This window comes from Oncorhynchus mykiss, chromosome 17 (genome assembly GCF_013265735.2).
Source record: "Oncorhynchus mykiss isolate Arlee chromosome 17, USDA_OmykA_1.1, whole genome shotgun sequence".
NCBI lineage: Eukaryota > Metazoa > Chordata > Actinopteri > Salmoniformes > Salmonidae > Oncorhynchus > Oncorhynchus mykiss.
The window spans coordinates 61,266,789-61,289,627 of NC_048581.1; the positions used below are offsets into that span (position 1 = coordinate 61,266,789).

A 22,839-nucleotide genomic window follows, 5' to 3' on the forward strand; every position below is an offset into this window, starting at 1 on the left:
CTCTGCCTGGTCCTGACACATTTATGATCCTAAAGTCAAAATGAACTGATAACATGTTGTATTGAGTAAAGAGACTGGGCAACATGTGAAAACTACATAGCAACACATGTATACTGACTGACACATTAGATATGCTCTGTAAACCAAGCAGGGAGAAGGAAACGCCTGGATGTTCCTAAAATGAATTCACATTTCAATCCGTCATCATGCAGTAATGGTCAAAAACCCACTCAAAGAGGCAGAGTGTAATTACTTAGGCCTAATGCATGTAGATAAAAACAGACATAATTGATCCAAAAGGTATGGGCAGAGGCATTTACAGCTGCTATTATGTACATAGAAAGGTTTATCATTGAGGTGTGCAGTTGTTAATGGACAGAGACATTATTCAATTATGAAGAGGGACCCTTTTATAGAAAGCAGAGGCCCTTTCACAAAAACACACAAAAGACCCTAAAAGCAAAGATGGGAACATCTTGTGAATTACTTAATTCACACTGACACAATACTACACACATGCCACATCATTATAAAATCAGCCCCATGGGCACTATAAAGATGTCAATGAGGAAGCTAGGGCTGGTTTAAGTAGGCCACATTAGAAGTAGGTCTACTTAGTAAAACACCAATTACCGGACAGAGTTGTCAGGCATCTGGAGAACGAGGTTATATATTTGATTTTGCACTGTATGGGAAAATATGTATGGACTAAATAAACAACTCACTTCCCCCCCGAAAACAACAAGTTGCAGAAGCAGGTTGTGACATGCCATGTGTGATGCATTCTACACGGTCTGGTCACATCATGGTGGATGAGATGTGTACATCTGCACATGAATAGTAAACTATCAAATGCGGATTTGTCCAATTAACAGTGAACAATTGTACACCGATCACCTTAACACTGACATGAATAACAATACATTACAAGAATGTTGCAAATGGGTACTGATGACCCATTGACAGTAGATGATAATTTCCTGCTCAGTGGCGTTCTGTACATTACAGCATCTATCCCACTAGATGGCGACAGATGTGGACCTATACAATACTATTCCTGTGGCAACCTTCAGGTGCTATAATTTTCAAATATTTAATTAATCTGTCATTTCAGCAATATTTGCTGCACAATATACTTAAAGAGGCAATCTGCAGAACCCAAAATATAAGCTTGTTTTACTTGTTTTACATGTAAACCAACACTGTACAGACTGAAAACATGGTTAAAACTATCATTTGAATATTATGGATGGTCAGTCCTTGCATAGCTCTGTCTATGAATTTGAGAGTGGTTACATTTCTCCAGCCCCATCCCTTAGCTTTTTACCGAAACAGGAGAATGGGAAAATGATTTGGTATTGTGTCAACTTGGTGCTTTAAAGCACTTACATGTATGGCATTTAACGTACTTATACTGTAGATGACATTCTGTTGGAGCCTCCAAAATATAGGGCACATTTGAAAATGTTTTCAGGGCTGATTTCATTTTGACCAGTCTGTTTGCTGGCATACTGTAAAATATTTGCAATCCTTCAAGTAAACATCATCAGCAAGAGCACAATGCAGCCTCACATATTTTAAAGATTTAACTGTTTCCCATTTGGATTGCTGGTTCCGCAAGGTTCTCCCAGAGACTAATCCTTGTGACTAATTGAACTCATGTGACCTCAGGGACCAACCTGAACTCAGGGATAGATGTAACATAGTAAATGTAAATCTGGGACACTCCAATTAGCATGATATGCTATGTTTCGTATAGTATGTATTAATTTCTGGATGTCCATCGTCCATTTCAAATTATATGTTAAGAATTGCAATTTGTATGATATGTTATGAAATTCAATTAGTACTATATGTTAGGAAATGCAAATCGTACAATGAGCAAAATGTATGATATGTTACGAATTCAAATTTGTTGTGGCTACCGTTAGCTAGGTGGCTATCGCTAATGTTAACTAGGCTAGGGGTTATGGGTTAAGGTTAGAGTTGAGGTTAGGAGTTAGGTTAAAGGGTTAGCTATCATGCTAAGTAGTTGCAAAGTATCTAAAAGGTAGCAAGTAGTTGCAAAGTAGATCATTAGATGAAGTTGTCCGTAATGAGATTCCAACACACAACCCTTGGGTTGCTAGATGTTCTCTTTATACACCCAACCCGACTAACAACCCAACTGTTGTTTTTGCCTTAAGTAACCTTGTGTCTTATGTAACTATACCAAACGTAACATATCATACTAATTTTAGTGTCCTGGATTTACATTTACTATGTCATGTCTAGTCTATGAGACCAGGCTGCAGAGATGCCTAAAGCATTTCTGGTCTCCTGAGACCCAGCAATTAATTTTTGTCTTCTCTAGTGGATATCAGTTCTTGGTCCGTATCTCTGAGGATATAAAAGCCACTGTATTAAGTCATATTTCCCTTTGAGAGGACAGTCTGGACTTTTCAAAGATATCACATGTGCAGGGATGTGACCTTGAAAACGTTATCTTCCTGGCTCTTTAAAAAATGTCTGCCATCAAAATTAGCACATTAATTTTCATTTTCATGAGTTTGATATTCAAATTATTTATAGTAAGTGAGTATCTCAGGAATGGATAAGTGAGTTGTTAGAAGTGTGTAATAATTTTTCAACAGCTTTTCAACAGCTTATCAAGAAATGTCCTCTGTAATGAACACCCGGATGCCGCATCTATGTTTTTCACCTACTGTACCCATTGACTGTTGTAATGTAGTGAACTTAATGCCATAATCCAGTCCGTGTATTCATACTGTGGGTTTCGAGGTCCATGTTTTACAGTAGCCAGATGGCGGGAGGCATATAACATGTGAACTATGTAATGCCAGCAAACTTCTGAGTCAAGTTAAACTAAAGTATAGGAACGCCCCAACCTCAGTTCTTATAAACATAAGAAATCTAAATAACTGGACGTTACAACTGTAATGTAAAATGTTTCATATTAACGTCCTAATGACCACTACTGTCACGACTTCCGCCGAAGTTGGTGCCTCTCCTTGTTCGGGCGGCGTTCTCGACTTCACCGGCTTTCTAGCCTCCACCGATCTACATTTTCCCCCCCATTTTTTTTTGTCTGTATTGTACACACCTGGTTCCCATTACGTTTTTATTATTTCCCTATTTAACCCTCTGGAGCCATCATGGTTTTGTGCGTGTTTACTGTTGTCAGTTGTCTCGTTTATGTGATTCTGGATGTTTCGTTCTCCTTGTTGGAAGATTATTTTTGAGTAAAGTTACTATTATTACTCATCTCTGTGTCCTGCGCCTGACACCGCCTTACCCACATCACCAAGACACATCACCAAGACTATGACAACTAGACTATGACAACTACAAAGTAACATTTTTACTTACAATAAAAGATAAATAACAATATATTCAAATTGTTCTACTCTCACCCCAAACACTTATGTCAACAACAAAAAAATCCTTAAAAATCCTACACATCTGTCATGTATTTAATATTGTGTATTATTAAATACATAGATCTATGAAAGGCTACATTTTTATGACCAAGTTGACCTATTTTAACATGCAATTTATGCCACCGATGACTATCTGAATCTATTTCTATTCAGTCCAGCGCATGATACAGCATGTCCAGATGTGCATAGTAAAGAGGTGATGATTAGTTAATTCACTTGCTCAGATCTCAAACTCGGATTGGCTCCCTCAGAGATGCAACGCTCTAACTGGCTGGAGAGCGCATGCTGGAAAAGAAACGAATCAGACAAAGTCACTACACTTCACAGTGCGCCTTCAGTCCCGATGATTCATACCAAGAGCTGTGCGCAAAATTGACTTACTTATGGGAACATATCAACCCTTTATGGATTCATGTCAAACTGGATGCAAAGTGCTATATCAAATGTGAGTATTAACAGACTAGTCCAAGTGGATTATAGGCTACAATTATGATGGATTTTGCTCTTGTTGTATTTTAGACAAAAACTTGCAGGAATTGATCTCCTCATATTTTCTCTTTTAGGCGTTAATTGTGACGGTCACTCTGAAATAAATAAAATGGTAAGTATTTTTCCATTCTGTAACCTAAGCATACATTAGATTGCCAAGCAATACAGTACAGTAGTGGGAAATGGCACTGAAATTGGTTTATGCACAGTCTGCTCAAATTGTAATTGTGCGTAACATGGCAATGAATTAGATCAACTATAGGCCTACCATATTTCAAATTAAATAGGTCAATTGTATTTCAAGATACTAAATGAAATGTCAGTCCCTGAAATGATGGGGTTTAACACCAGCATATAGAGACAACATCTGCAGGGCAACAATGCTCTGTGCAAAGGCGGCGTTATCACGCATAATGTCTGACTAGATACCCAAATGCATCTGCAGAGGGACTCATGGCAGTTAGTTAAGGTGCTCTATATCTATGAGCCAGATGGGTGTCTAATGTGTTAGATATACTTTTCATTTTCACTGTATGAAAAGGGCATCATAATTTCCTGTAATTGTAAAGAGTATTTTCCTTTGTGTAGGTCTACAGTATCTCTTGAAACTATAGATGTGATTTTACCACTTCGTCCTTTTTGGCAACAAAAAACAATCCCTGCAGGAAGGTTATTAGAGCTAAATTATGTTTTAAATAAGTCAGACTTTTATAGGCAATTTGTGTCTGTTGTGTCTGAGTGTACTACACAACCCGTGTTGTGGCTGAGTGTACCACACAACCCGTGTTGTGGCTGAGTGTACAACACAACCTGTGTTGTGGCTGAGTGTACCACACAACCTGTTTTGTGTCGGAGTGTACCACACAACCCGTGTTGTAGCTGAGTGTACCACACAACCCGTGTTGTGGCTGAGTGTACAACACAACCTGTGTTGTGGCTGAGTGTACCACACAACCCGTTTTGTGTCGGAGTGTACCACACAACCCGTGTTGTAGCTGAGTGTACCACACAATCCGTGTTGTGGCTGAGTGTACAACACAACCTGTGTTGTGGCTGAGTGTACCACACAACCCGTTTTGTGTCGGAGTGTACCACACAACCCGTGTTGTAGCTGAGTGTACCACACAACCCGTGTTGTGGCTGAGTGTACCACACAACCCGTTTTGTGTTGGAGTGTACCACACAACCCATGTTGTGGCTGAGTGTACCACACAACCCGTGTTGTGGCTGAGTGTACCACACAGCCCGTGTTGTAGCTGAGTGTACCACACAACCCGTGTTGTGGCTGAGTGTACCACACAACCCGTGTTGTAGCTGAGTGTACCACACAACCCGTGTTGTGGCTGAGTGTACCACACAACCCGTTTTGTGTCGGAGTGTACCACACAACCCGTGTTGTGGCTGAGTGTACCACAAAACCCGTGTTGTGGCTGAGTGTACCACACAACCCGTGTTGTAGCTGAGTGTACCACACAACCCGTGTTGTGGCTGAGTGTACCACACAACCCGTTTTGTGTCGGAGTGTACCACACAACCCGTGTTGTGTCTGAGTGTACTACACAACCCGTGTTGTAGTTGAGTGTACCACACAACCCGTGTTGTGGCTGAGTGTACCACACAACCCGTTTTGTGCCGGAGTGTACCGCACAACCGTGTTGTGTTGGAGTGTACCACACAACCCATGTTGTGGCTGAGTGTACCACACAACCCGTTTTGTGTCGGAGTGTACTACACAACCCGTGTTGTGTCTGAGTGTACTACACAACCCGTGTTGTAGTTGAGTGTACCACACAACCCGTGTTGTGGCTGAGTGTACCACACAACCCATTTTGTGCCAGAGTGTACCACAAAACCTGTGTTGTGTCAGAGTGTACCACACAACCCGTGTTGTGGCTGAGTGTACCACACAACCTGTGTTGTTTCTGAGTGTACCACACAACCCGTGTTGTGTCTGAGTGTACCACACAACCCGTGTTGTGTCTGAGTGTACCACACAACCCGTGTTGTGGCTGCATTCTCAAGTTCCCACTCTGTCTAACTTTGTGGTGATGAAAGCAAACAGAGGCAGAAGGTGTTAGCACAGGGTCAAATGCTTCAGTAGACAATAGAGGAGCTTGGGCTCTTACCCACTGCATGACAGGGCATAGGGTCACACACTGACAGAACAGGAAAGAGAGGACTATGGGGTGAACAGGACTGTTCATTCACTGGATGTGACCTCTATGGTCAGACATAAATATGTGTCTCAGAGGGCTCCATGTTTCTCCTCCTCTGGTCTGCTGAACATTTCTCACCTCACTGTCAGATCAGTCCCCCATAAAGGTATGGAAGGTAAAGGTACAGTGGCCATGTTCAAATACCCATACTATTGTACTACATACTTAAACTGCATAGTATTTAGTCATTGTCACATACTATTTAGGACATACTGTTTAGTCAAAAGTATGCAGTATTTCATGGCTGCAGCGCAGGAGCAGCTCCTGATTGGCTGAGTAGGTGTGGCGGGGCCGAATGCGGGTGGTATTTAGTTTAAAAGCTCTGACTAAGCCCAAAAGAACAAGAAACACTTTTTAGTGAGAAAACAGAAATCCACTTTGACGAAAGAAAACTGTTTTCAAAGATGTAGCCTATGATGCAATACTCCTGATCATTTTAAGGAGAACAAAAACTACTTAGCCTACATTTGAACACCACCGCAGAAGCTTTGGGCATCTTCGCAATTAAGTATCTTAGTTTTGTTGTTGTGTACTTGAAGAGAACTAGGGCCTATCACTCGCAGCCCAACTCTTCCAATGCATTGTGGAAAAGTCTGCATCAAATTTTACTAGATGAAGAGCCGAAATGAGTATATCATTCTGGCATTTAAACCATACTAAAAAAAAAATCTAAAATTGTCCCATACTATTTGAATGCGTCGTGCGTGATTGCGTTGTTTTCCGCTATTCGTTCAATTCGGTAGCGAATCCACCATATCAAATTGATCAGCTGTTGTCAAAGCCGAAATTAGTATGACATCCGGACATTTAAAGTATACTACATTTTCAAAATGTTTGGAAACTTAATATTGTAATGCTATTTGGTACTGTCGAAAGATATTATCCCTGTCATGAAAGGACTTAACGGATCCTCTCAATGTTTTATTTTTGAACTAAGTTAACATTTCTGTCAGGACTACATGGTTTACTCTGTTATCCCACTTTTTGAAGTATCAGTTGGTGTGTGTTTTGTAGGCCACCCTTTTTCAATCAGAGGTAATGTCGTATGTGGTTCGCGAACCGTTATGCTCAGTCAACCCTGTTTGATTTTGAGTGTGGACGCTGCTCACTGGTTGGTTTGGACCAATCAGAGTTGGTCCCTGTGAATCAAAGGGAGAGGAAATGAGAGTATATGCTCTTTAGTGTGTCACAGCTGACTTCCATATGCAGGCATCCCTCACCCTTAAAGAGACACACAGTTATACCTACATCCTGTGCCTGTGCCAGAGAAGCCTCAATCCCCCTGCAGATCACCCTTTGAGCAAGGATCATCAACTAGATTCAGCCACTATTTTTTCGAGCGGATGGTCAGGTGGCCTGAACATAATAACAAATCATTTGTAGACTGCAAATTGACCACAAGAAGCCCAAACATATATAATATTTGACTAAAACATAATTATTTCAAACCATGCTAACAGTTGTATATGATCACATATATCTCTCTATTATGAATGGGAATACTTTGGAACAGATTTCCAAAATTTAAATCACTTGGAGCTGATTTGCTGGTGTTTTTACAGTCTTTTATGTCCAACAATAAAATGAAACTTTTTGTTGTTGTTGCTAGAACAACTTGGAGTGGGTGGATCCATATGGAAACTGGTCAAGTGTGGTGTGATAGTTATGTATCTGAGAAGGGTGCAGGACAGTTGGAGCAGGGCAGGTAGAACAGGACAGGTAGAGCAGGACAGGTAGAGCAGGACAGGTAGAGCAGGACAGGTAGAGCATGGGTGTTGTTTACCGCTCAGATGGATGTTTGAGGGGAGTATTTACGTCCGTTTGGCAGTGTGCGTTCAAGTTTACAAAAGAGGCGTAGCTCTTCCAGACAGTCGAAACCTATCAGCAGTCACCCACTCTTCAAGTCTGAGCCTGCCCTACAGATCTGGTCTCCACTATAGTCACCAACAAATGCCGTGTGCTTATCAGAAAGAGTTCAGCTCAGACTTTGTTAAGAATGTTCGGTCTATCAAACATCTGCAGCAGGCTGGACTTTATTTAGACATACAACATGTATTGTGTGATTTTGTAGAAAATCTTTGCTACCACTAAATAATAGCACTAAACCACTGACTGTGTTTTCTTTAACTAAACATAGTAATGTGTCAAAGTGTGTGTGTGTACCAGCCTATGTCTGACTGCGTCCCTTGTCCCTCCCAGCTGTGTCTGCGTGACTCTGGAGATTGCCTGCGGGACCAGATGCACTACATGATGAGGTCCCTGCAGGACTTGAAACACCTGAGAAGGACCTGCCCTGCTGCTGCCCCTGCTGCCCCTGCCATCACCCCTGCCCCCACCCTGGTCCACCGCTCTGCAGTGGCACGAGCCTGCTATCAGAGGGCACTGCAGCGGGAGCGCCGTACCCGCCTGCGCATCTCTGACGCCAGTACGGCCAGCACCTACGACTCAGCCTGCTGTCTGGCCAGTCCTCTGGAGGAGGAGGAGGGTGCAGGCAGCCGGCTGGGTCTGGGCCTTGGCCTGGGTCTGACCTCCCCCAGCAGTGAGAAGAGTCTGGAGTTTGACTCTGGCTACTCTGAGGCCTCCTGGCAGGACGAGGCCGTGGTGCTCAGGAGGACCAGGAACGTACGGGTGTCCTCCTCCGCCTGCCTCCGAACCAACCAGGCTCCCAGTGGCCTGGTCCGGCCCAAATCCACATCAGACGCCTGCCTGGAGAGGTGGACCTCATTCGAGGCCAGCGACCCAGAGGACTGGACCACGTCACTGCTGACACGGGGACGGAACAGGCAACCTCTGGTACTGGGGGACAACAGCTTTGCTGACCTCATACAGAACTGGATGGATCTACCGGACTGCCCTGAACCAGCAGAGCTGAAGCCCATCTCTGGCTTCTTGGTCAACATGAGGCGGAAAATAGCTGGGATGTCAAAGAGTGTAGAGGGGAGGGTGAGGATGAGGTCCTCAGACTCTTCTTCACATGTGAGTCGGACAGCCATGGCCCCCAAACGACTCTCCTGCCCCCTAGGGGTGCAGGCCCCTGCCGCACGCCAGTCCCCCTTCTTCCACCAGTCCCACTCTGGCCTGCATGAACTAGACACAGACTTCTATCAGTTCACTGCCCTCATGAAGACTGGCAGCAGACAGCCTATTATCTGTAATAACATCATCAGCTACATCTGACACCAGGTCAGCCACTAACAGACACTCATTCTAGGCAATGGACAATCCCCAAAGTCACTATTTTTATATGATAAATGTTATCACTATGTTCTGACTATATACTGCCAAAAATAAAGCAAATTATTTGAGATTGGAAATATTTGTTGTGTCAATGACAAGTTAAACTATAAGATACAGGCTTTACAGTTGCTGGATACCAGTCAGAAGGAGGTATCAGAATGGAGAACTTGTCAAAGTGAGGCCAGAGTATTTAGCCTGCTGTAGTCACCGGAGATGAATTAATGTCAGTCAGAGTGAGAGGCGCTTCACTACTCACTGCACACACATGATCAAAGACATATTTTACTACCTGCTGTGGGAAAAGGAACAGAAAGTAGGGTTTCATTACGTTGCTAATTAGAATCATATTGAAACTCTAGGCAAATAGCGTTGAGAGTGGTGGGTATCATGCAAGCTTGAAAGATAACCCATTTGGACCATTTAGTCACCAGACCCCTGTTTATTTACAACCGTTTTTATCGTTCAAGTTATGTAACAATCGGATGATAAAATGAAAGTCCAAAGTTATCACAAAGATATCTTTACAAAAGATGGAATGCATTACATTTTCCCAGGCCTCTTTCATCTCTTTTAATCCCCCAGTGCCTTCAAAGTATTCACATCCCTTTCCTTGTTCCACATTTTGTTGTGTTATGACCTTTTTTTGTGAGATTTTGTGCCACTGGCCTAAACAACACCCCATAATGTCAAAGTGGAATTGTGTTTTTAGATTTTGTTTTTATTTATTAAAAATGAAAAGCTGAAATATCTTCAGTCAGTAAGTATTCAACCCCTTTGTTATGGCAAGCCTAAATAAGTTCAGGAGTAAAAATGTGCGTAACAAGTCACATAATAAGTTACATGGACTCACTCTGTGTGCAATGATAGTGTGTAACATTATTTTTTTAATGTCTACCTCATCTCTATACACATACAATTATCTGTAAGGTCACTCAGTTGAGCAGTACTGTACATTTTAAACACAAATTCAACCAACAAAGACCAGGGAGGTTTTCAAATGCCTTGTACAGAAGGGCACCTATTGGTAGATGGGTAAAAATAAAAAAGAGGACATTGAATATCCCTTTGAGCATGGTGAAGTTATTAATTACACTTTGGATAGTGTATCAATACACCCAGTCACTGTACAGGCATCCTTCCTAACTCAGTTGCTGAAGAGAATTGAAATCACTCTGGATTTTCACCATGAGGCCAATGGAGACTTTAAAATAGTTAGAGTTTAATGGCTGTGATAGGAGAAAACTTAGGATGGGTCAACAACATGGTAGTTACTCCAAAATACTAACCTAAATGACAGAGTGAAAAGAAGGAAGCCCGTACAGAGTAACAATATTACAAAACATGCATCCTGTTTACAATAAGGCACTAAGGTAAACTGCAAAACAATGTGGCAATGAAATTAACTTTTTATCTTGAATACAAAGCATTATGTTTGGGACAAATCCAACACAACACATCACTACCACTCTTCATATTTTCAAGCATGGGTGTGGCTGCATCATGCTATGGGTATGCTTGTCATCTGCAAAGGACTAGGGAGGTTTTTTTTTGATAAAAGAATCAGAATAGAGCTAAGCTTAGGCAAAATCCTAGAGGAAAAGATGGTTCAGTCTGCTTTCCATTGGACACTGGGAGACAAATACAATTTCAGCATGACAATAAACTAAAACACAAGGCCAAATATACACTGGAGTTGCTTTCCAAAACAACATTGAATGTTCCTGAGTGGCATAGTTAAAGTTGTGACTTAAATCGGCTAGAAAATCTATGGCAAGACTTGGAAAATGGCTGTCTAGCAATGATCAAAAACCAACTTGACAGAGTTAGATTTTTATTTTTAAGAATAATGTGCAAATATTGTACAGTCCAGGTGCAAACAGCTCTTAGAGATTTACAGAGAAACACTCACAGCTGTAATTGCTGCCAAAGGTGATTCTAACACTTTTCTCCAGGTCGCAGTTGTAAATGCGGACTTGTTCTCGACTGGCCTAGCTGGTTAAATAAAGGTGACATTTAAAAAAATGTATTGAATACTTATCTTTCATACTCTTTTTGTGTAGATTGCTGACAAAAAATGACAATTAAATTCGTTTTTAATCCCACATTGTAACACAACAAAATGTGGAAAAAGTCAAGGGGTGTGAACACCTTCTGAAGGGACTGTATCTAACTCAGTAGGTTAAAACACATTGTTCTCACAAGTCCCTGTTTCACTCCTCTATATTACCCTACAAGGACTGAATATATTAGAAATTCTGAATATATCCCAGAGAGAATAAACCATGTTAGACCATGTTATTTACAGACCATGGAAAGAGAAAGACTGTATCACCACAACAATCTCTGCCTGCCCCAACCCCAGCCCCAGCCCCAGCCCCAAGCCCCAGCCCCAGCCCCAGCCCCAAGCCCCAGCCCCAGCCCCAGCTACACGTGTCTTATGAGCTAATGTCCCATGTGTCCCAACAGAGAAATGTGAGGCGAAGTTAAGCAGAGCAGCTGTGTTCAGATGGAGCAGAAGTTTACTTTTCTCCTTATCACTCGCTTTAGGGCTCTGACTAACAAACTTACAGCCCACCACCTCATTTAAGCAGCTCTAATACTCACTTGGCTGCTGGACTCACAGGTGGTGCCCACTCATCCACACTCATTGGCTAACGTAGAGTACCATTTGTTTGCACTCATTCAGTACAAAATGCTTACTCACTCAGACAGGTTACAGACAGAGAGGAAATCTACACCAAAATAAGATACAGATTCATTTATGGTTTTCTCTAATTATTATGTCCAGTTTCACGATAAAAGTACACTGATAAAGTTAAGAAGTAATGAGGGAAAGAGTTTTCCAGTGTAGAATCTCACACATTCTCCCAGAGTTCCATAGGGGCATCCAGCATCACCAATCATGTGTGATATGGAGGACCCTGGGAGGACTCGTTTATCTTTGCCTGTTTATCTAGGTCTTCTACCGGAAAGCCAGCCAGGCTCATTCTAACTGAGGCAGCTGTGATGAAGTAAACCTTATCCTCTGATGTCTTAAGTTTACACATTGAAAAAAAGGAAGGAAAAACGTATGATGGCTGAGAAAATGTGTATCTTTTTATAGAAACACGCTCAACAAAGAACAGACTGGATGAGAGTGGTTTGTCTAGTGTTTTAAGAAATTAGGGTTTTCACTTAGGAGTTTGTATGGAAGTATTCTGAATGTGTATTGCTTCTTTTTTTTAAAAATATATTTGGTGCCCCGGCTACTAAGTGCAACAATCTACCTACTATGCTAGGAATAATGAATGGAGGGATAAGGGATAGAGCTGAAGCTGTAGAGTTGTGGAGCAAGCAACTTTTACACCAACATACAGCCCCAAAACAGTTTTTCTTTGTTCATCCACTTGACTTGTTCTATAGATCATAGTTTGAGTAGGTAGATGTAGAGGTTTTATGTTTTTGAGGATTTAGAACAAAAGGTATTCTATGTGGTGGCTATAGTAGTATGTGGTAAGGGTAGTAGTATGTGCTGGCTGTAGGAGTATGTGGTGGCTGTAGTAGTATGTGGTGGCTGTAGTAGTATGTGGTGGCTATAGTAGTATGTGGTAAGGGTAGTAGTATGTGCTGGCTGTAGGAGTATGTGGTGGCTGTAGGAGTATGTGGTGGCTGTAGTAGTATGTGGTGGCTGTAGGAGTATGTGGTGGCTGTAGTAGTATGTGGTGGCTGTAGTAGTATGTGGTGGCTGTAGGAGTCATTGAAGGTGCCGCTCTATTAATGAGCCTGGTCCTCTCATCCCTGTCCTTATTGTACCCTGGGAGACAAGGGGGCTCACACAAGAGTGGATGACCAATACTAAACTGAGATGAACATGCCTACCCTACTATTTTAACACTAGTCAATTGAACTGAACAGTACACCCTGAGTTGATCACCTTTCAATGATCCCTGAATATCTTTTATAAGATCCTAAATCAAATCAAATATTTGTTTATTTGTCACATGCTTCGTTAACAACATGTGTAGACTCCGGGTAGCCATTTGATTGAGCTATTTAGCAGTCTTGTTTAGCAGTCTTATGACTCAGGGGTAGAAGCTATTCAGGGTCCTGTTGCTTCCAGACTTGGTGCGCTGGTACCGCTTGCTGTGCGGTAGCAGAGAGAACAGTCTATGGCTTAGGTGGCTGTAGTCTTTGACAATCTTTTGGGTCTTCCTCTGAAACTGCTTGGTGTAGATGTCCTGGATGGCAGGGAGCTCAGCCCGAGTGATATACTGAGCTGTACTCAACACCCTCTGGAGTGCCTTGTGGTTGGGTGCCTTGCAGTTGCCAAACCAAGCGGTGATGCAGCTGGTTCAAAATGTTCTCAATGGTGCAGCTGAAGAACTTTTGGAGGCTCTGAGGACCCATGCCAAATCTTCTCAGCCTGATGAGGAAAAGCCACTGTCGTGCCTTCTTCACAACTGTGTGGGTGTGTGTGGACCATGTTCCACTACAGCCCAGTTGATGTGGATGGAGGCGTACTCGCCCCTCCATTTCCTGTAATCCACGACCAGCTCATTTGTCTCGCTGACGTTCCACACTGGCACCACAGTGTGTCTCTGACCTCCTCCCTATAGGCTGTCTTATCGTCGTAGTGATCAGGCATGGGTGAACAGGGAGTACAGGAGGGGACAAGGCACGCACCCCTAACGGGCACCTGTGTTGATGGTCAGCGTGGCGGATTTGTTGTTGCCTACCCTCACCGCCTGGGGGTGGCCCGTCAGGAAGTCCAGGATCCATTTGCAGAGGGAGGTGCTCAGTCCCAGAGTCCTGAGCTTGGTGATGACCTTGGAGGAGATTATGGTGTTGAATGCTGAGCTGTAGTCAATGAACAGCATTCTTACGTAAGTTTTCATTATATCCAGGTAGTTGAGGGCACTGTGGGCTGCAATAGAGGTTGTGTCATCTGTTAATCTGTTGGTGCAGAATGCAAATTGGAGTGGGTCCAGGGTGTCTGGGATGATGGTGCTGATGTGAGGCATGACCTACAGTGCTGTGATTACCCTAGTAATACCATAGTAATCCTCAGTAGATCTCGACTAATGAGAGTGGTCAACACTGGCTTTATCACTACTGAGGGTCTGAGGACTGTCTGCAGTGAGACAGGAAGAGAGACATACAGACAGGCAGGCGTGTGGATGGCAGATGTCGGATGGTTTAGAGATCATGTAATGGCATGCGGGTGAGAGGATCAGGGCAGCGAGCAGATGATCTAAATCAGCAAGGCTCTGTTTGTAAACAGTTTAAAGGCAACAGACAGAAAGTCAGGCGGGCGGGCGGGCGGGCGGGCGGGCGGGCGGGCAGGCAGGCAGGCAGGCAGGCAGGCAGGCAGGCAGGCAGGCAGGTGGGCTGTAACTAAATCTCCTTTTAATGAACAGTGGGGGTGAAATGAACCATAGGTTTTCCAGGGTCCCAACTGATAACCTGATAAAAATCACACACCAATCAGGCTCTGTAATCACTCTGATTCCGATCATCCCCAGAGTAAACAACAGGAGATCAGCCATGTGTTAAAGTTTGGCATGTTCTTCATTCTTGTGGCTTTGTAATGTCAAAGGAGACCAATTTCAGTCAGAGCTCTTCTAAACTACAGTTGATCAGTTTGTATGGTAGGAAAAGTCAGTGAACCTTGTACTACTCCCCTCTCAGGGCCACATAGCAATCTAGTTGTAGTGAGAAAAGGGTGACAGACATGTATAATCAGTAAAACCCCTAATCTGAAATGCACACAGACTCTGGGACCAGTATGGACCGGATCTTAAACGGGCTCAGTAGTCTAATGACTTCAATAGGGACTGTCTGGGCTGGCAACCTGGACTCAGGTATAGATGTAACATAGTAAAGGTAAATCTGTCTCTCTCCATTTAGTATGATATGTTACATTTCGAATCGCATGATGTGTATTAATTGGTGGATGTCCATCATCGACTTCGTATGATATGTTATGAATTGAAATGTGTGATTTGAACACGCAAGACGGTTGCTGAACTTTTGGCTTAAGTAACCTATTGTCAAATGTAACCATACCAAACGTAACATATACTAATTTCAGTGCGACAGATTTACTATGTTATGTCTTTAAGGCCAGGCTAGGGCACGGGGTGGACAAATTGTCTTTTGTGACATCAATTGGACAAATATCGCAGAGGGGGTGGAGGCTCAGGTGAGAGGTGTGAGTAGCAAGGGCTTAACTACTGGGCTTGGGTGCACAGTGAATGGATATGTGCAGTGCTTGAAGAAGACAGTTAGCATTTAGCATACCTTTGTCTCACTAGGGACAGATCGAAATGTACTGGGGATGGTCCAATATAGGGGAGGTATGTTATTTTCCTGGTTTACATTCACTCTCCTGTATTTTCCCCATAAACAGCAGCTTTACATTTTTTATTCAATGTTTATTTAACTAGGCAAGTCAGTTAAGAACAAATTCTTATTTACAATGACGGCCTAGGAACAGTGGTTTAACTGCCTTGTTCAGGAGCAGAACGACAGATTTTTACCTTGTCAGCTTGGGGATTCAATCCAACAACCTTTCGGTTACTGTCCCAACGCTCTAACCACTAGGCTACCTGCCAACTTACTGTACTTTTGATAGTACCCTAATAAACTTTAGAACATTTGTGAAGGTTTGGAATAGTGTGGCTATTATTAAGCTTTAGCTACTGCAGGCCTATGATATGAAGGCAGTGCGCCCTGGTGATCCAACTGACTCTGACAGTTGAACTTGAGGTGTGGATGTCTGTTTCAGGCCTACCAGAGTTAATCCTAAAATATAACAATATAATACTTATCTTTATAGAAAATATTCTGATGGAAAATTAAACAATTAGCCTTAGTCCTATCTGTCAGAAAGATATACATTTGTCTCTGTGAATGCTTTGTCCTCTGACAAATCAACTGTAAATCTTGGTGTTCCTCAAGGTTCTGTTTTAGGACCACTATTGTTTTCACTATATATTTTACCTCTTGGGGATGTCATTCGAAAACATAATGTTAACTTTCACTGCTATGCAGATGACACACAGCTGTACATTTCAATGAAACATGGTGAAGCCCCAAAATTGCCCTCCCAAGAAGCCTGTGTTTCAGTCATTAGGAAGTGGATGGCTGAAAACTTTCTACTTTTAAACTTGGACAAAACAGAGATGCTTGTTCTAGGTCCCAAGAAACAAATAGATCTTCTGTTGAATCTGACAATTAATCCTGATGGTTGTACAGTCGTCTCAAATAAAACTGTGAAGGACCTCTGCGTTACTCTGGACCCTGATCTCTCTTTTGACGAACACATCAAGGACAGCTTTTTATCGTCTACCTAACATTACAAAACTCAGAAACTTTCTGTCCAAAAATGATGCAGAAAATGAATCCATGCTTTTGTTACTTCTAGGTTAGACTACTGCAATGCTCTACTTTCCGGCTACCCGGATAAAGCACTAAATAAACTTCAGTTAGTGCTAAATACGGCTGCTAGAAACCTGAATAGAACCAAAACATTTAATCAAATTACTCCAGTGCTAGCCTCCCTAAACTGGCTTCCTGTTAAGGCAAGGGCTGATTTCAAGGTTTACTGCTAACCTACAAAGCATTACATGGGCTTGCTCCTACCTATCTTTCTGATTTGGTCCTGCCGTACATACCTACACGTGCGCTACGGTCACAAGACGCAGGCCTCCTAATTGTCCCTATAATTTCTAAGCAAACAGCTGGAGGCAGGGCTTTCTCCTATAGAGCTCCATTTTTATGGAATGGTCTGCCTACCCATGTGAGATATGCAGACTCGGTCTCAACCTTTAAGTCTTTACTGAAGACTCATCTCTTCAGTAGGTCATATGATTGAGTGTAGTCTGGCCCAGGAGTGTAAAGGTGAACGGAAAAGCTCTGGAGCAACGAACCGCCCTTGCTGTCTCGGCCTGGCCGGTTCCCCTCTCCCCACTGGGATTCTCTGCCTCTAACCCTATTACAGGGGCTGTGTCACTGGCTTACTGGTGCTCTTCCATGCCGCCCCTAGGAGAGGTGCGTCACTTGAGTGGGTTGTCCTGTCTGGGTTCCCCCCACCCCTTGGGTTGTGTCGTGGTGGAGATCTTTGGGGCCTATACTCGGCCTTGTCTCAGGATGGTAAGTTGGTGGTTGAAGATATCCCTCTAGCGTTGTGGGGGCTGTGCTTTGGCAAAGTGGGTGGGGTTATATCCTGCCTGATTGGGCCTGTCCGTTGGTATAATCGTATGGGGTCACAATGTCTTCTCCTCCAGTATTTATGCTGCAGTAGTTTATGTGTCGGGGGGATAGGGTCAGTCTGTTATATCTGGAGTATTTCTCCTGTCTTATCCGGTGTCCTGTGTGAATTTAAGTATGCTCTCTCTAATTCTCTCTTTGTCACTTTCTTTCTTTCTCTCTCTCAGAAGACCTGAGCCCTAGGACCATGCCTCAGGACTACCTGGCATAATGACTCCTTGCTGTCCCCAGTCCACCTGGCCGTGCTGCTGCTCTAGTTTCAACTGTTCTACCTGCGGCTATGGAACCCTGACCTGTTCACCGGACGTGCTACCTGTCCCAGACCTGCTGTTTTCAACTCTCTGGAGACAGCAGGAGCAGTAGAGATACTCTCAATGATTGGCTATGAAAAGCCAAATGACATGTACTTCTGAGGTGCTGACTTGTTGCATCCTCGACAACTACTGTGATTATTATTATTTGACCATGCTGGTCATTGATGAACATTTGAACAGCTTGGCCATGTTCTGTTATAATCTCCACCCGGCACAGCCAGAAGAGGACTGGCCACACCTCATAGCCTGGTTCCTCTCTAGGTTTTTTCCTAGGTTTTGGCCTTTCTAGGGAGTTTTTCCTAGCCACTGTGCTTCTACACCTGCATTGCTTGCTGTTTGGGTTTTTAGTCTGGGTTTCAGTGCAGCACTTTGATGTATCAGCTGATGAAAGAAGGGCTATATAAATACATTTGATTTAATTTGCTACCTGTCCGAATGCATTGTGACAGCTGTAAAGTTTGGTGGAGGAGGAATAATGGTCTGGGGGTGTTTTTCATGGTTCGGGTTCCAGTGAAGGGAAATCTTAATGCTACAGCATACAATGACATTCTAGATGATTATGTGCTTCCAACTTTGTGGCAACAGTTTGGGGAAGGCCCTTTCCTGTTTCAGCATGACAATGTGAGGTCCATACAGGAATAGTTTGTTGATATCAGTGTAGAAGATCCTGACTGGCCTGCACAAAGCCCTGACCTCAACCCCATCGAACACCTTTGAGATGAATTGGAACACTGACTGCGAGCCTGGCTTAATCACCCAACATCAGTGCCCAATCTGTTGTGTCTGAACGGAAGCAAGTCCCAGCAACAATGTTCCAACATCTAGTAGAAAACCTTCCCAGAAGAGTGGTGGCTGTTAATGCAGCAAAGGGGGAACCAACTCCATATTAATGTCCATGATTTTAGATTGAGATAATCAACAAGCAGGTGTCCACATACTTTTGGTCATGTAGTGTACCTCTGTGCAGCCTGTGTAGTCTGCTCAGGATTTGGCCTAGTTCCAAACTCAATTAAAAACACAACGTTTTGCTTTGTGTGTTTTACATAGAAAACCAACAGTGGCTTAACCATCCCAGGAAGAGTTTCAAAGCAACAGTTGATCTTTTAATGACAGGGATTTTTTTTCTCCATTTCCAAAGGAGAGTGGAAAAAGTGGTGATAAAGCAGTCCAGTCATGGTGTTTTGATATTTCCCTGTACATTGGAAACTGCCAGCACTGACTATGCGGAAGACGACTGATTTCACCCACATCAAAAAATGTCACCTGGAAGTCTGACTGGTCTAACACACTTCTGCCAAGCCCTAGTTTTCGGTTTAGGCTAAGCAGAATCTAAAGCGATAAACGGATGAAAATGTGTTGGAGCTCTGCCCAGTGCCGAGCTTCCCACTATCAGAGCTCCAATCTGTCTTGATGCCATATGAGAAGAGGTGCACACACACACACACACACACACACACACACACACACACACACACACACACACACACACACACACACACACACACACACACACACACACACACACACACACACACACACACACCATTCCTTTGCTCGCTAGTCTTCCACAGAGAGAGAGAGCCTTCCTCAGTGAAAGGCAGAAAGTGGAGTGGGGGTGTGTGCATGGAGTCAGTCAAGGCTGGAGGCTGACATAAGCTGAATGTGATTAATACCCATCTCTCTGAGGGGACTGGGTAAATAAAATCAATCAGAAGGTGCAGTCAGCACAGTCCTCCTCACTCAGCACACAGCAATCACTCTACATGTTTACAGACACAGCCTTTCACACCATTTCCGGGAAGACTCGAAGAGGATGGTGTATCCCAGTAAAATGCTCTGCTTAAACTTTTGCCTTTAGTTTTATTATACACCGAGTGTACAAAACAATAAGAACACATGCTATTTCCATGACAGACTGACCTATGATCCATTATTGATGTCACCTGTTAAATCCACTTTAATCAGTCTAGATTTTTAAAATGTTTTATTTCACCTTAATTTAACCAGGTAGGCAAGTTGAGAACAAGTTCTCATTTACAACTGCAACCTGGCCAAGATAAAGCAAATCAATGCGACACAAACAACAACACAGAGTTACACATGGAATAAACAAACATGCAGTCAATAATACAATAGAGAAAGTCTATATACTGTGTGTGCAAATGAGGTAGGATAAGGGGGGTGAGGCAATAAATAGGCCATAGTGGCAAAATGATTACAGAATGGTAAATTAAACACTGACGTGATAGATGTGCAGAAGATGAGTGTGCAAGTAGCGGTACTGGGGTGCAAAGGAGTAAAATAAATAAAATAAATAACAATATGGTGATGTGGTAGTTGGATGGGCTATTTACAAGTGGGCTATGTACAGGTGCAGTGATATGTGAGCTCCTCTGACAGCTGGTGCTTAAAGCTATTGAGGGAGATATGAGTCTCCAGCTTCAGTGATTTTTGCAGTTCGTTCCAGTCATTGGCAGCAGAGAACTGGAAGGAAAGGCGGCCAAAGGAGGAATTGGCTTTGGGGGTGACCAGAGACAAGAGACCATATACCTGCTGGAGCGCGAAGTCAAAGATCAGTAGCATAGTCAGTTTTACAAGGGTATGTTTGGCAGCATGAGTGAAGGATGTAGTTGTAGTTGTCCACATTTTCTAAGTCAGAACCGTCCAGAGTAGTGATGCTGGACGGGTGGGTAGGTGTGGGCAGCGATCGGTTTAATAGCATGCATTTAGTTTTGCTTGCATTTAAGAGCAGTTGGAGGCCACGGATGGAGAGTTGTATGGCATTGAAGCTCATCTGGAGGTTAGTTAACACAGTGTCTAAAGAAGGGCCAGAAGTATGCAGAATGGTGTCGTCTGCGTGGAGGTGGATCAAAGATGAAGGGGAAGAGACAGGTTAAAGAAGGATTTTTAAGACCAGAGACAATTGAGACATGGATTGTGTATGTGTGCCATTCAGAGGGTGAATGGGCAAAACAAAAGATTTAAGTGCCTTTGATCAGGTTATGGTAGTAGGTGCCTGGTGCACCAGTTTGAGTGTGTCAAGAACTGCAACGCTGCTGGGGTTTTGAAGCTCAACAGTTTCCCTTGTGTTTCAAGAATGGTCCACCATACAAAGGACATCCAGCCAACTTGACACAACTGTGGGAAGCATAGGATTCAACATGGGCCAGAATTCCTGTAAACCGCTTTAGACATCTTGTAGTACATGTCCCAACAATTTGAGGCTGTCCTAAGGCTTCAATATTAGGGGAAAGGGGGATACCTAGTCAGTTGTACAACTGAATGCATTCAACTGAAATGTATTTAACCCAACCCCTCTGAGGAAGGTGCTACTAATGTTTTGTACACTCAGTGTATACTGTAGTCTAAGATCATGTAGATGGTTATTCTTCTTGCCATCAAATAAGAATACACTTTATCTTGTTCATGAGAATAAAAGGTTGCATAATGAAATAGCCATTTGTAAAAGAGCAGACTGTGTAAAAGTTTCTGCTTTTATGATCTAGTGACAATACACTCAGACATGGCTTAAAACTTTTACCATGAGGTTCATGGGAACATAACAGTGGGTCTGACCCACACAGAGAGAGGGAGCATCCCAAGGGGCCTTGGCTTGCTCTGAGCCTGGCCAGCCTGCCTGGGTTCTCATGGTCATGACACGATGAAGGCCAAACATGACCGTTGGGGTCAATCCCCACTTCCTCTGCTGGGCCAAACAGGCTCTTTCACAAGCAAATAAGACATGGCTCAGTATAATTATGACTTTGGCATTTACAGCCATACTAGAGTTTTTATTTTTTATTTTATTTAATCTTTATTTAACCAGGTAGACCAGTTGAGAACAAGTTCTCATTTACAACTGCGACCTGGCCAAGATAAAGAAAAGCAGTGCGACACAAACAACAACACAGAGTTACACATGGAATAAACAACCGTACAAGTTGAATCACAGTTGTTTTAGAAGACTATAATAAATCATGTGAATGTTATGTAAGTGTGTTTTAATGCAAGCAGGTCTTTGGCAGGGTCATAGGAAGTAGATTTGTGTAGCAACACTTTGCATGATGGAAATGATAATGCATGATTGAAATGGTTGCAGCATGCTTAATTAGCATTGTGAGAATGGTAGGATTTTCCCTTTTTAGGATCAAAATGGTTTCCCTGCGATATTAATGGTGTAGAAAAAAGGACTTCTTCAGGCTGCCAGACGCACTGTTTTGCAGTAGCCTCAACAGCCCCCTCTAGGGTAGCACCATGGTGTAGCAGGAGGACAGCTATTTTCCGTTCTCCTCTGATACATTGACTTACAAAACCTAGGAGGCTCATGGCTCTCATGATATAATTACACAGTAATTATGACAACTTCCGGAGAACGTCCTCCAATCTGTCAGAGCTCTTACCATAGGAACTGAATGAGAATGAATCTACTACTGAAAGCTACAGCTACAGCTAGCTATACCCTGTAGTATCCTTTGCATGGATATTTCTGATCATCTTCCAGTATTCCTAATGTCATCAATGTCAGTGAGGAAACAGCTTAATGGCATCAATCAACAAAGTTATAGGATAGTGAACCAGCATACAATTAATCATTGTAATAATCTGATGCAGCGAGTTCCTTGGAATGAGACTTTAGAGGCTGATGATCCTCAGCAAGCCTATACCCAGTTTTAAAAGAAATATCCCGATTTTACCATCTTGCTTTCCCTGAAAAAAAGAGGAGGCAGGTAGCCTAGTGGTTAGAGCGTTGGACTAGTTACCCGAAAGGTTGCAAGATCAAATCCCCAAGCTGACAAGGTAAAAATCTGTCATTCTGCCCCTGAACAAGGCAGTTAACGCACTGTTCCTAGGCTGGCATTAAAAATAAGAATTTATTCTTAACTGACTTCCCTA

At 43.0% G+C, this 22,839-nt stretch overlaps 1 protein-coding gene across 1 annotated transcript; it reads left to right on the forward strand.

Moving 5' to 3' along the window:
• Window positions 1-3,696: 3,696 nt before the first annotated feature.
• LOC110494282 (PAK4-inhibitor inka1) lies at window positions 3,697-9,459 on the forward strand. The gene is made up of 3 exons (XM_021569226.2): window positions 3,697-3,885; window positions 4,004-4,041; window positions 8,345-9,459. Exons 1-3 carry the CDS (start codon window positions 3,723-3,725, stop codon window positions 9,320-9,322), a joined length of 1,179 nt encoding a protein of 392 aa, XP_021424901.2. The 5' UTR covers window positions 3,697-3,722; the 3' UTR covers window positions 9,323-9,459.
• Window positions 9,460-22,839: the final 13,380 nt, after the last annotated feature.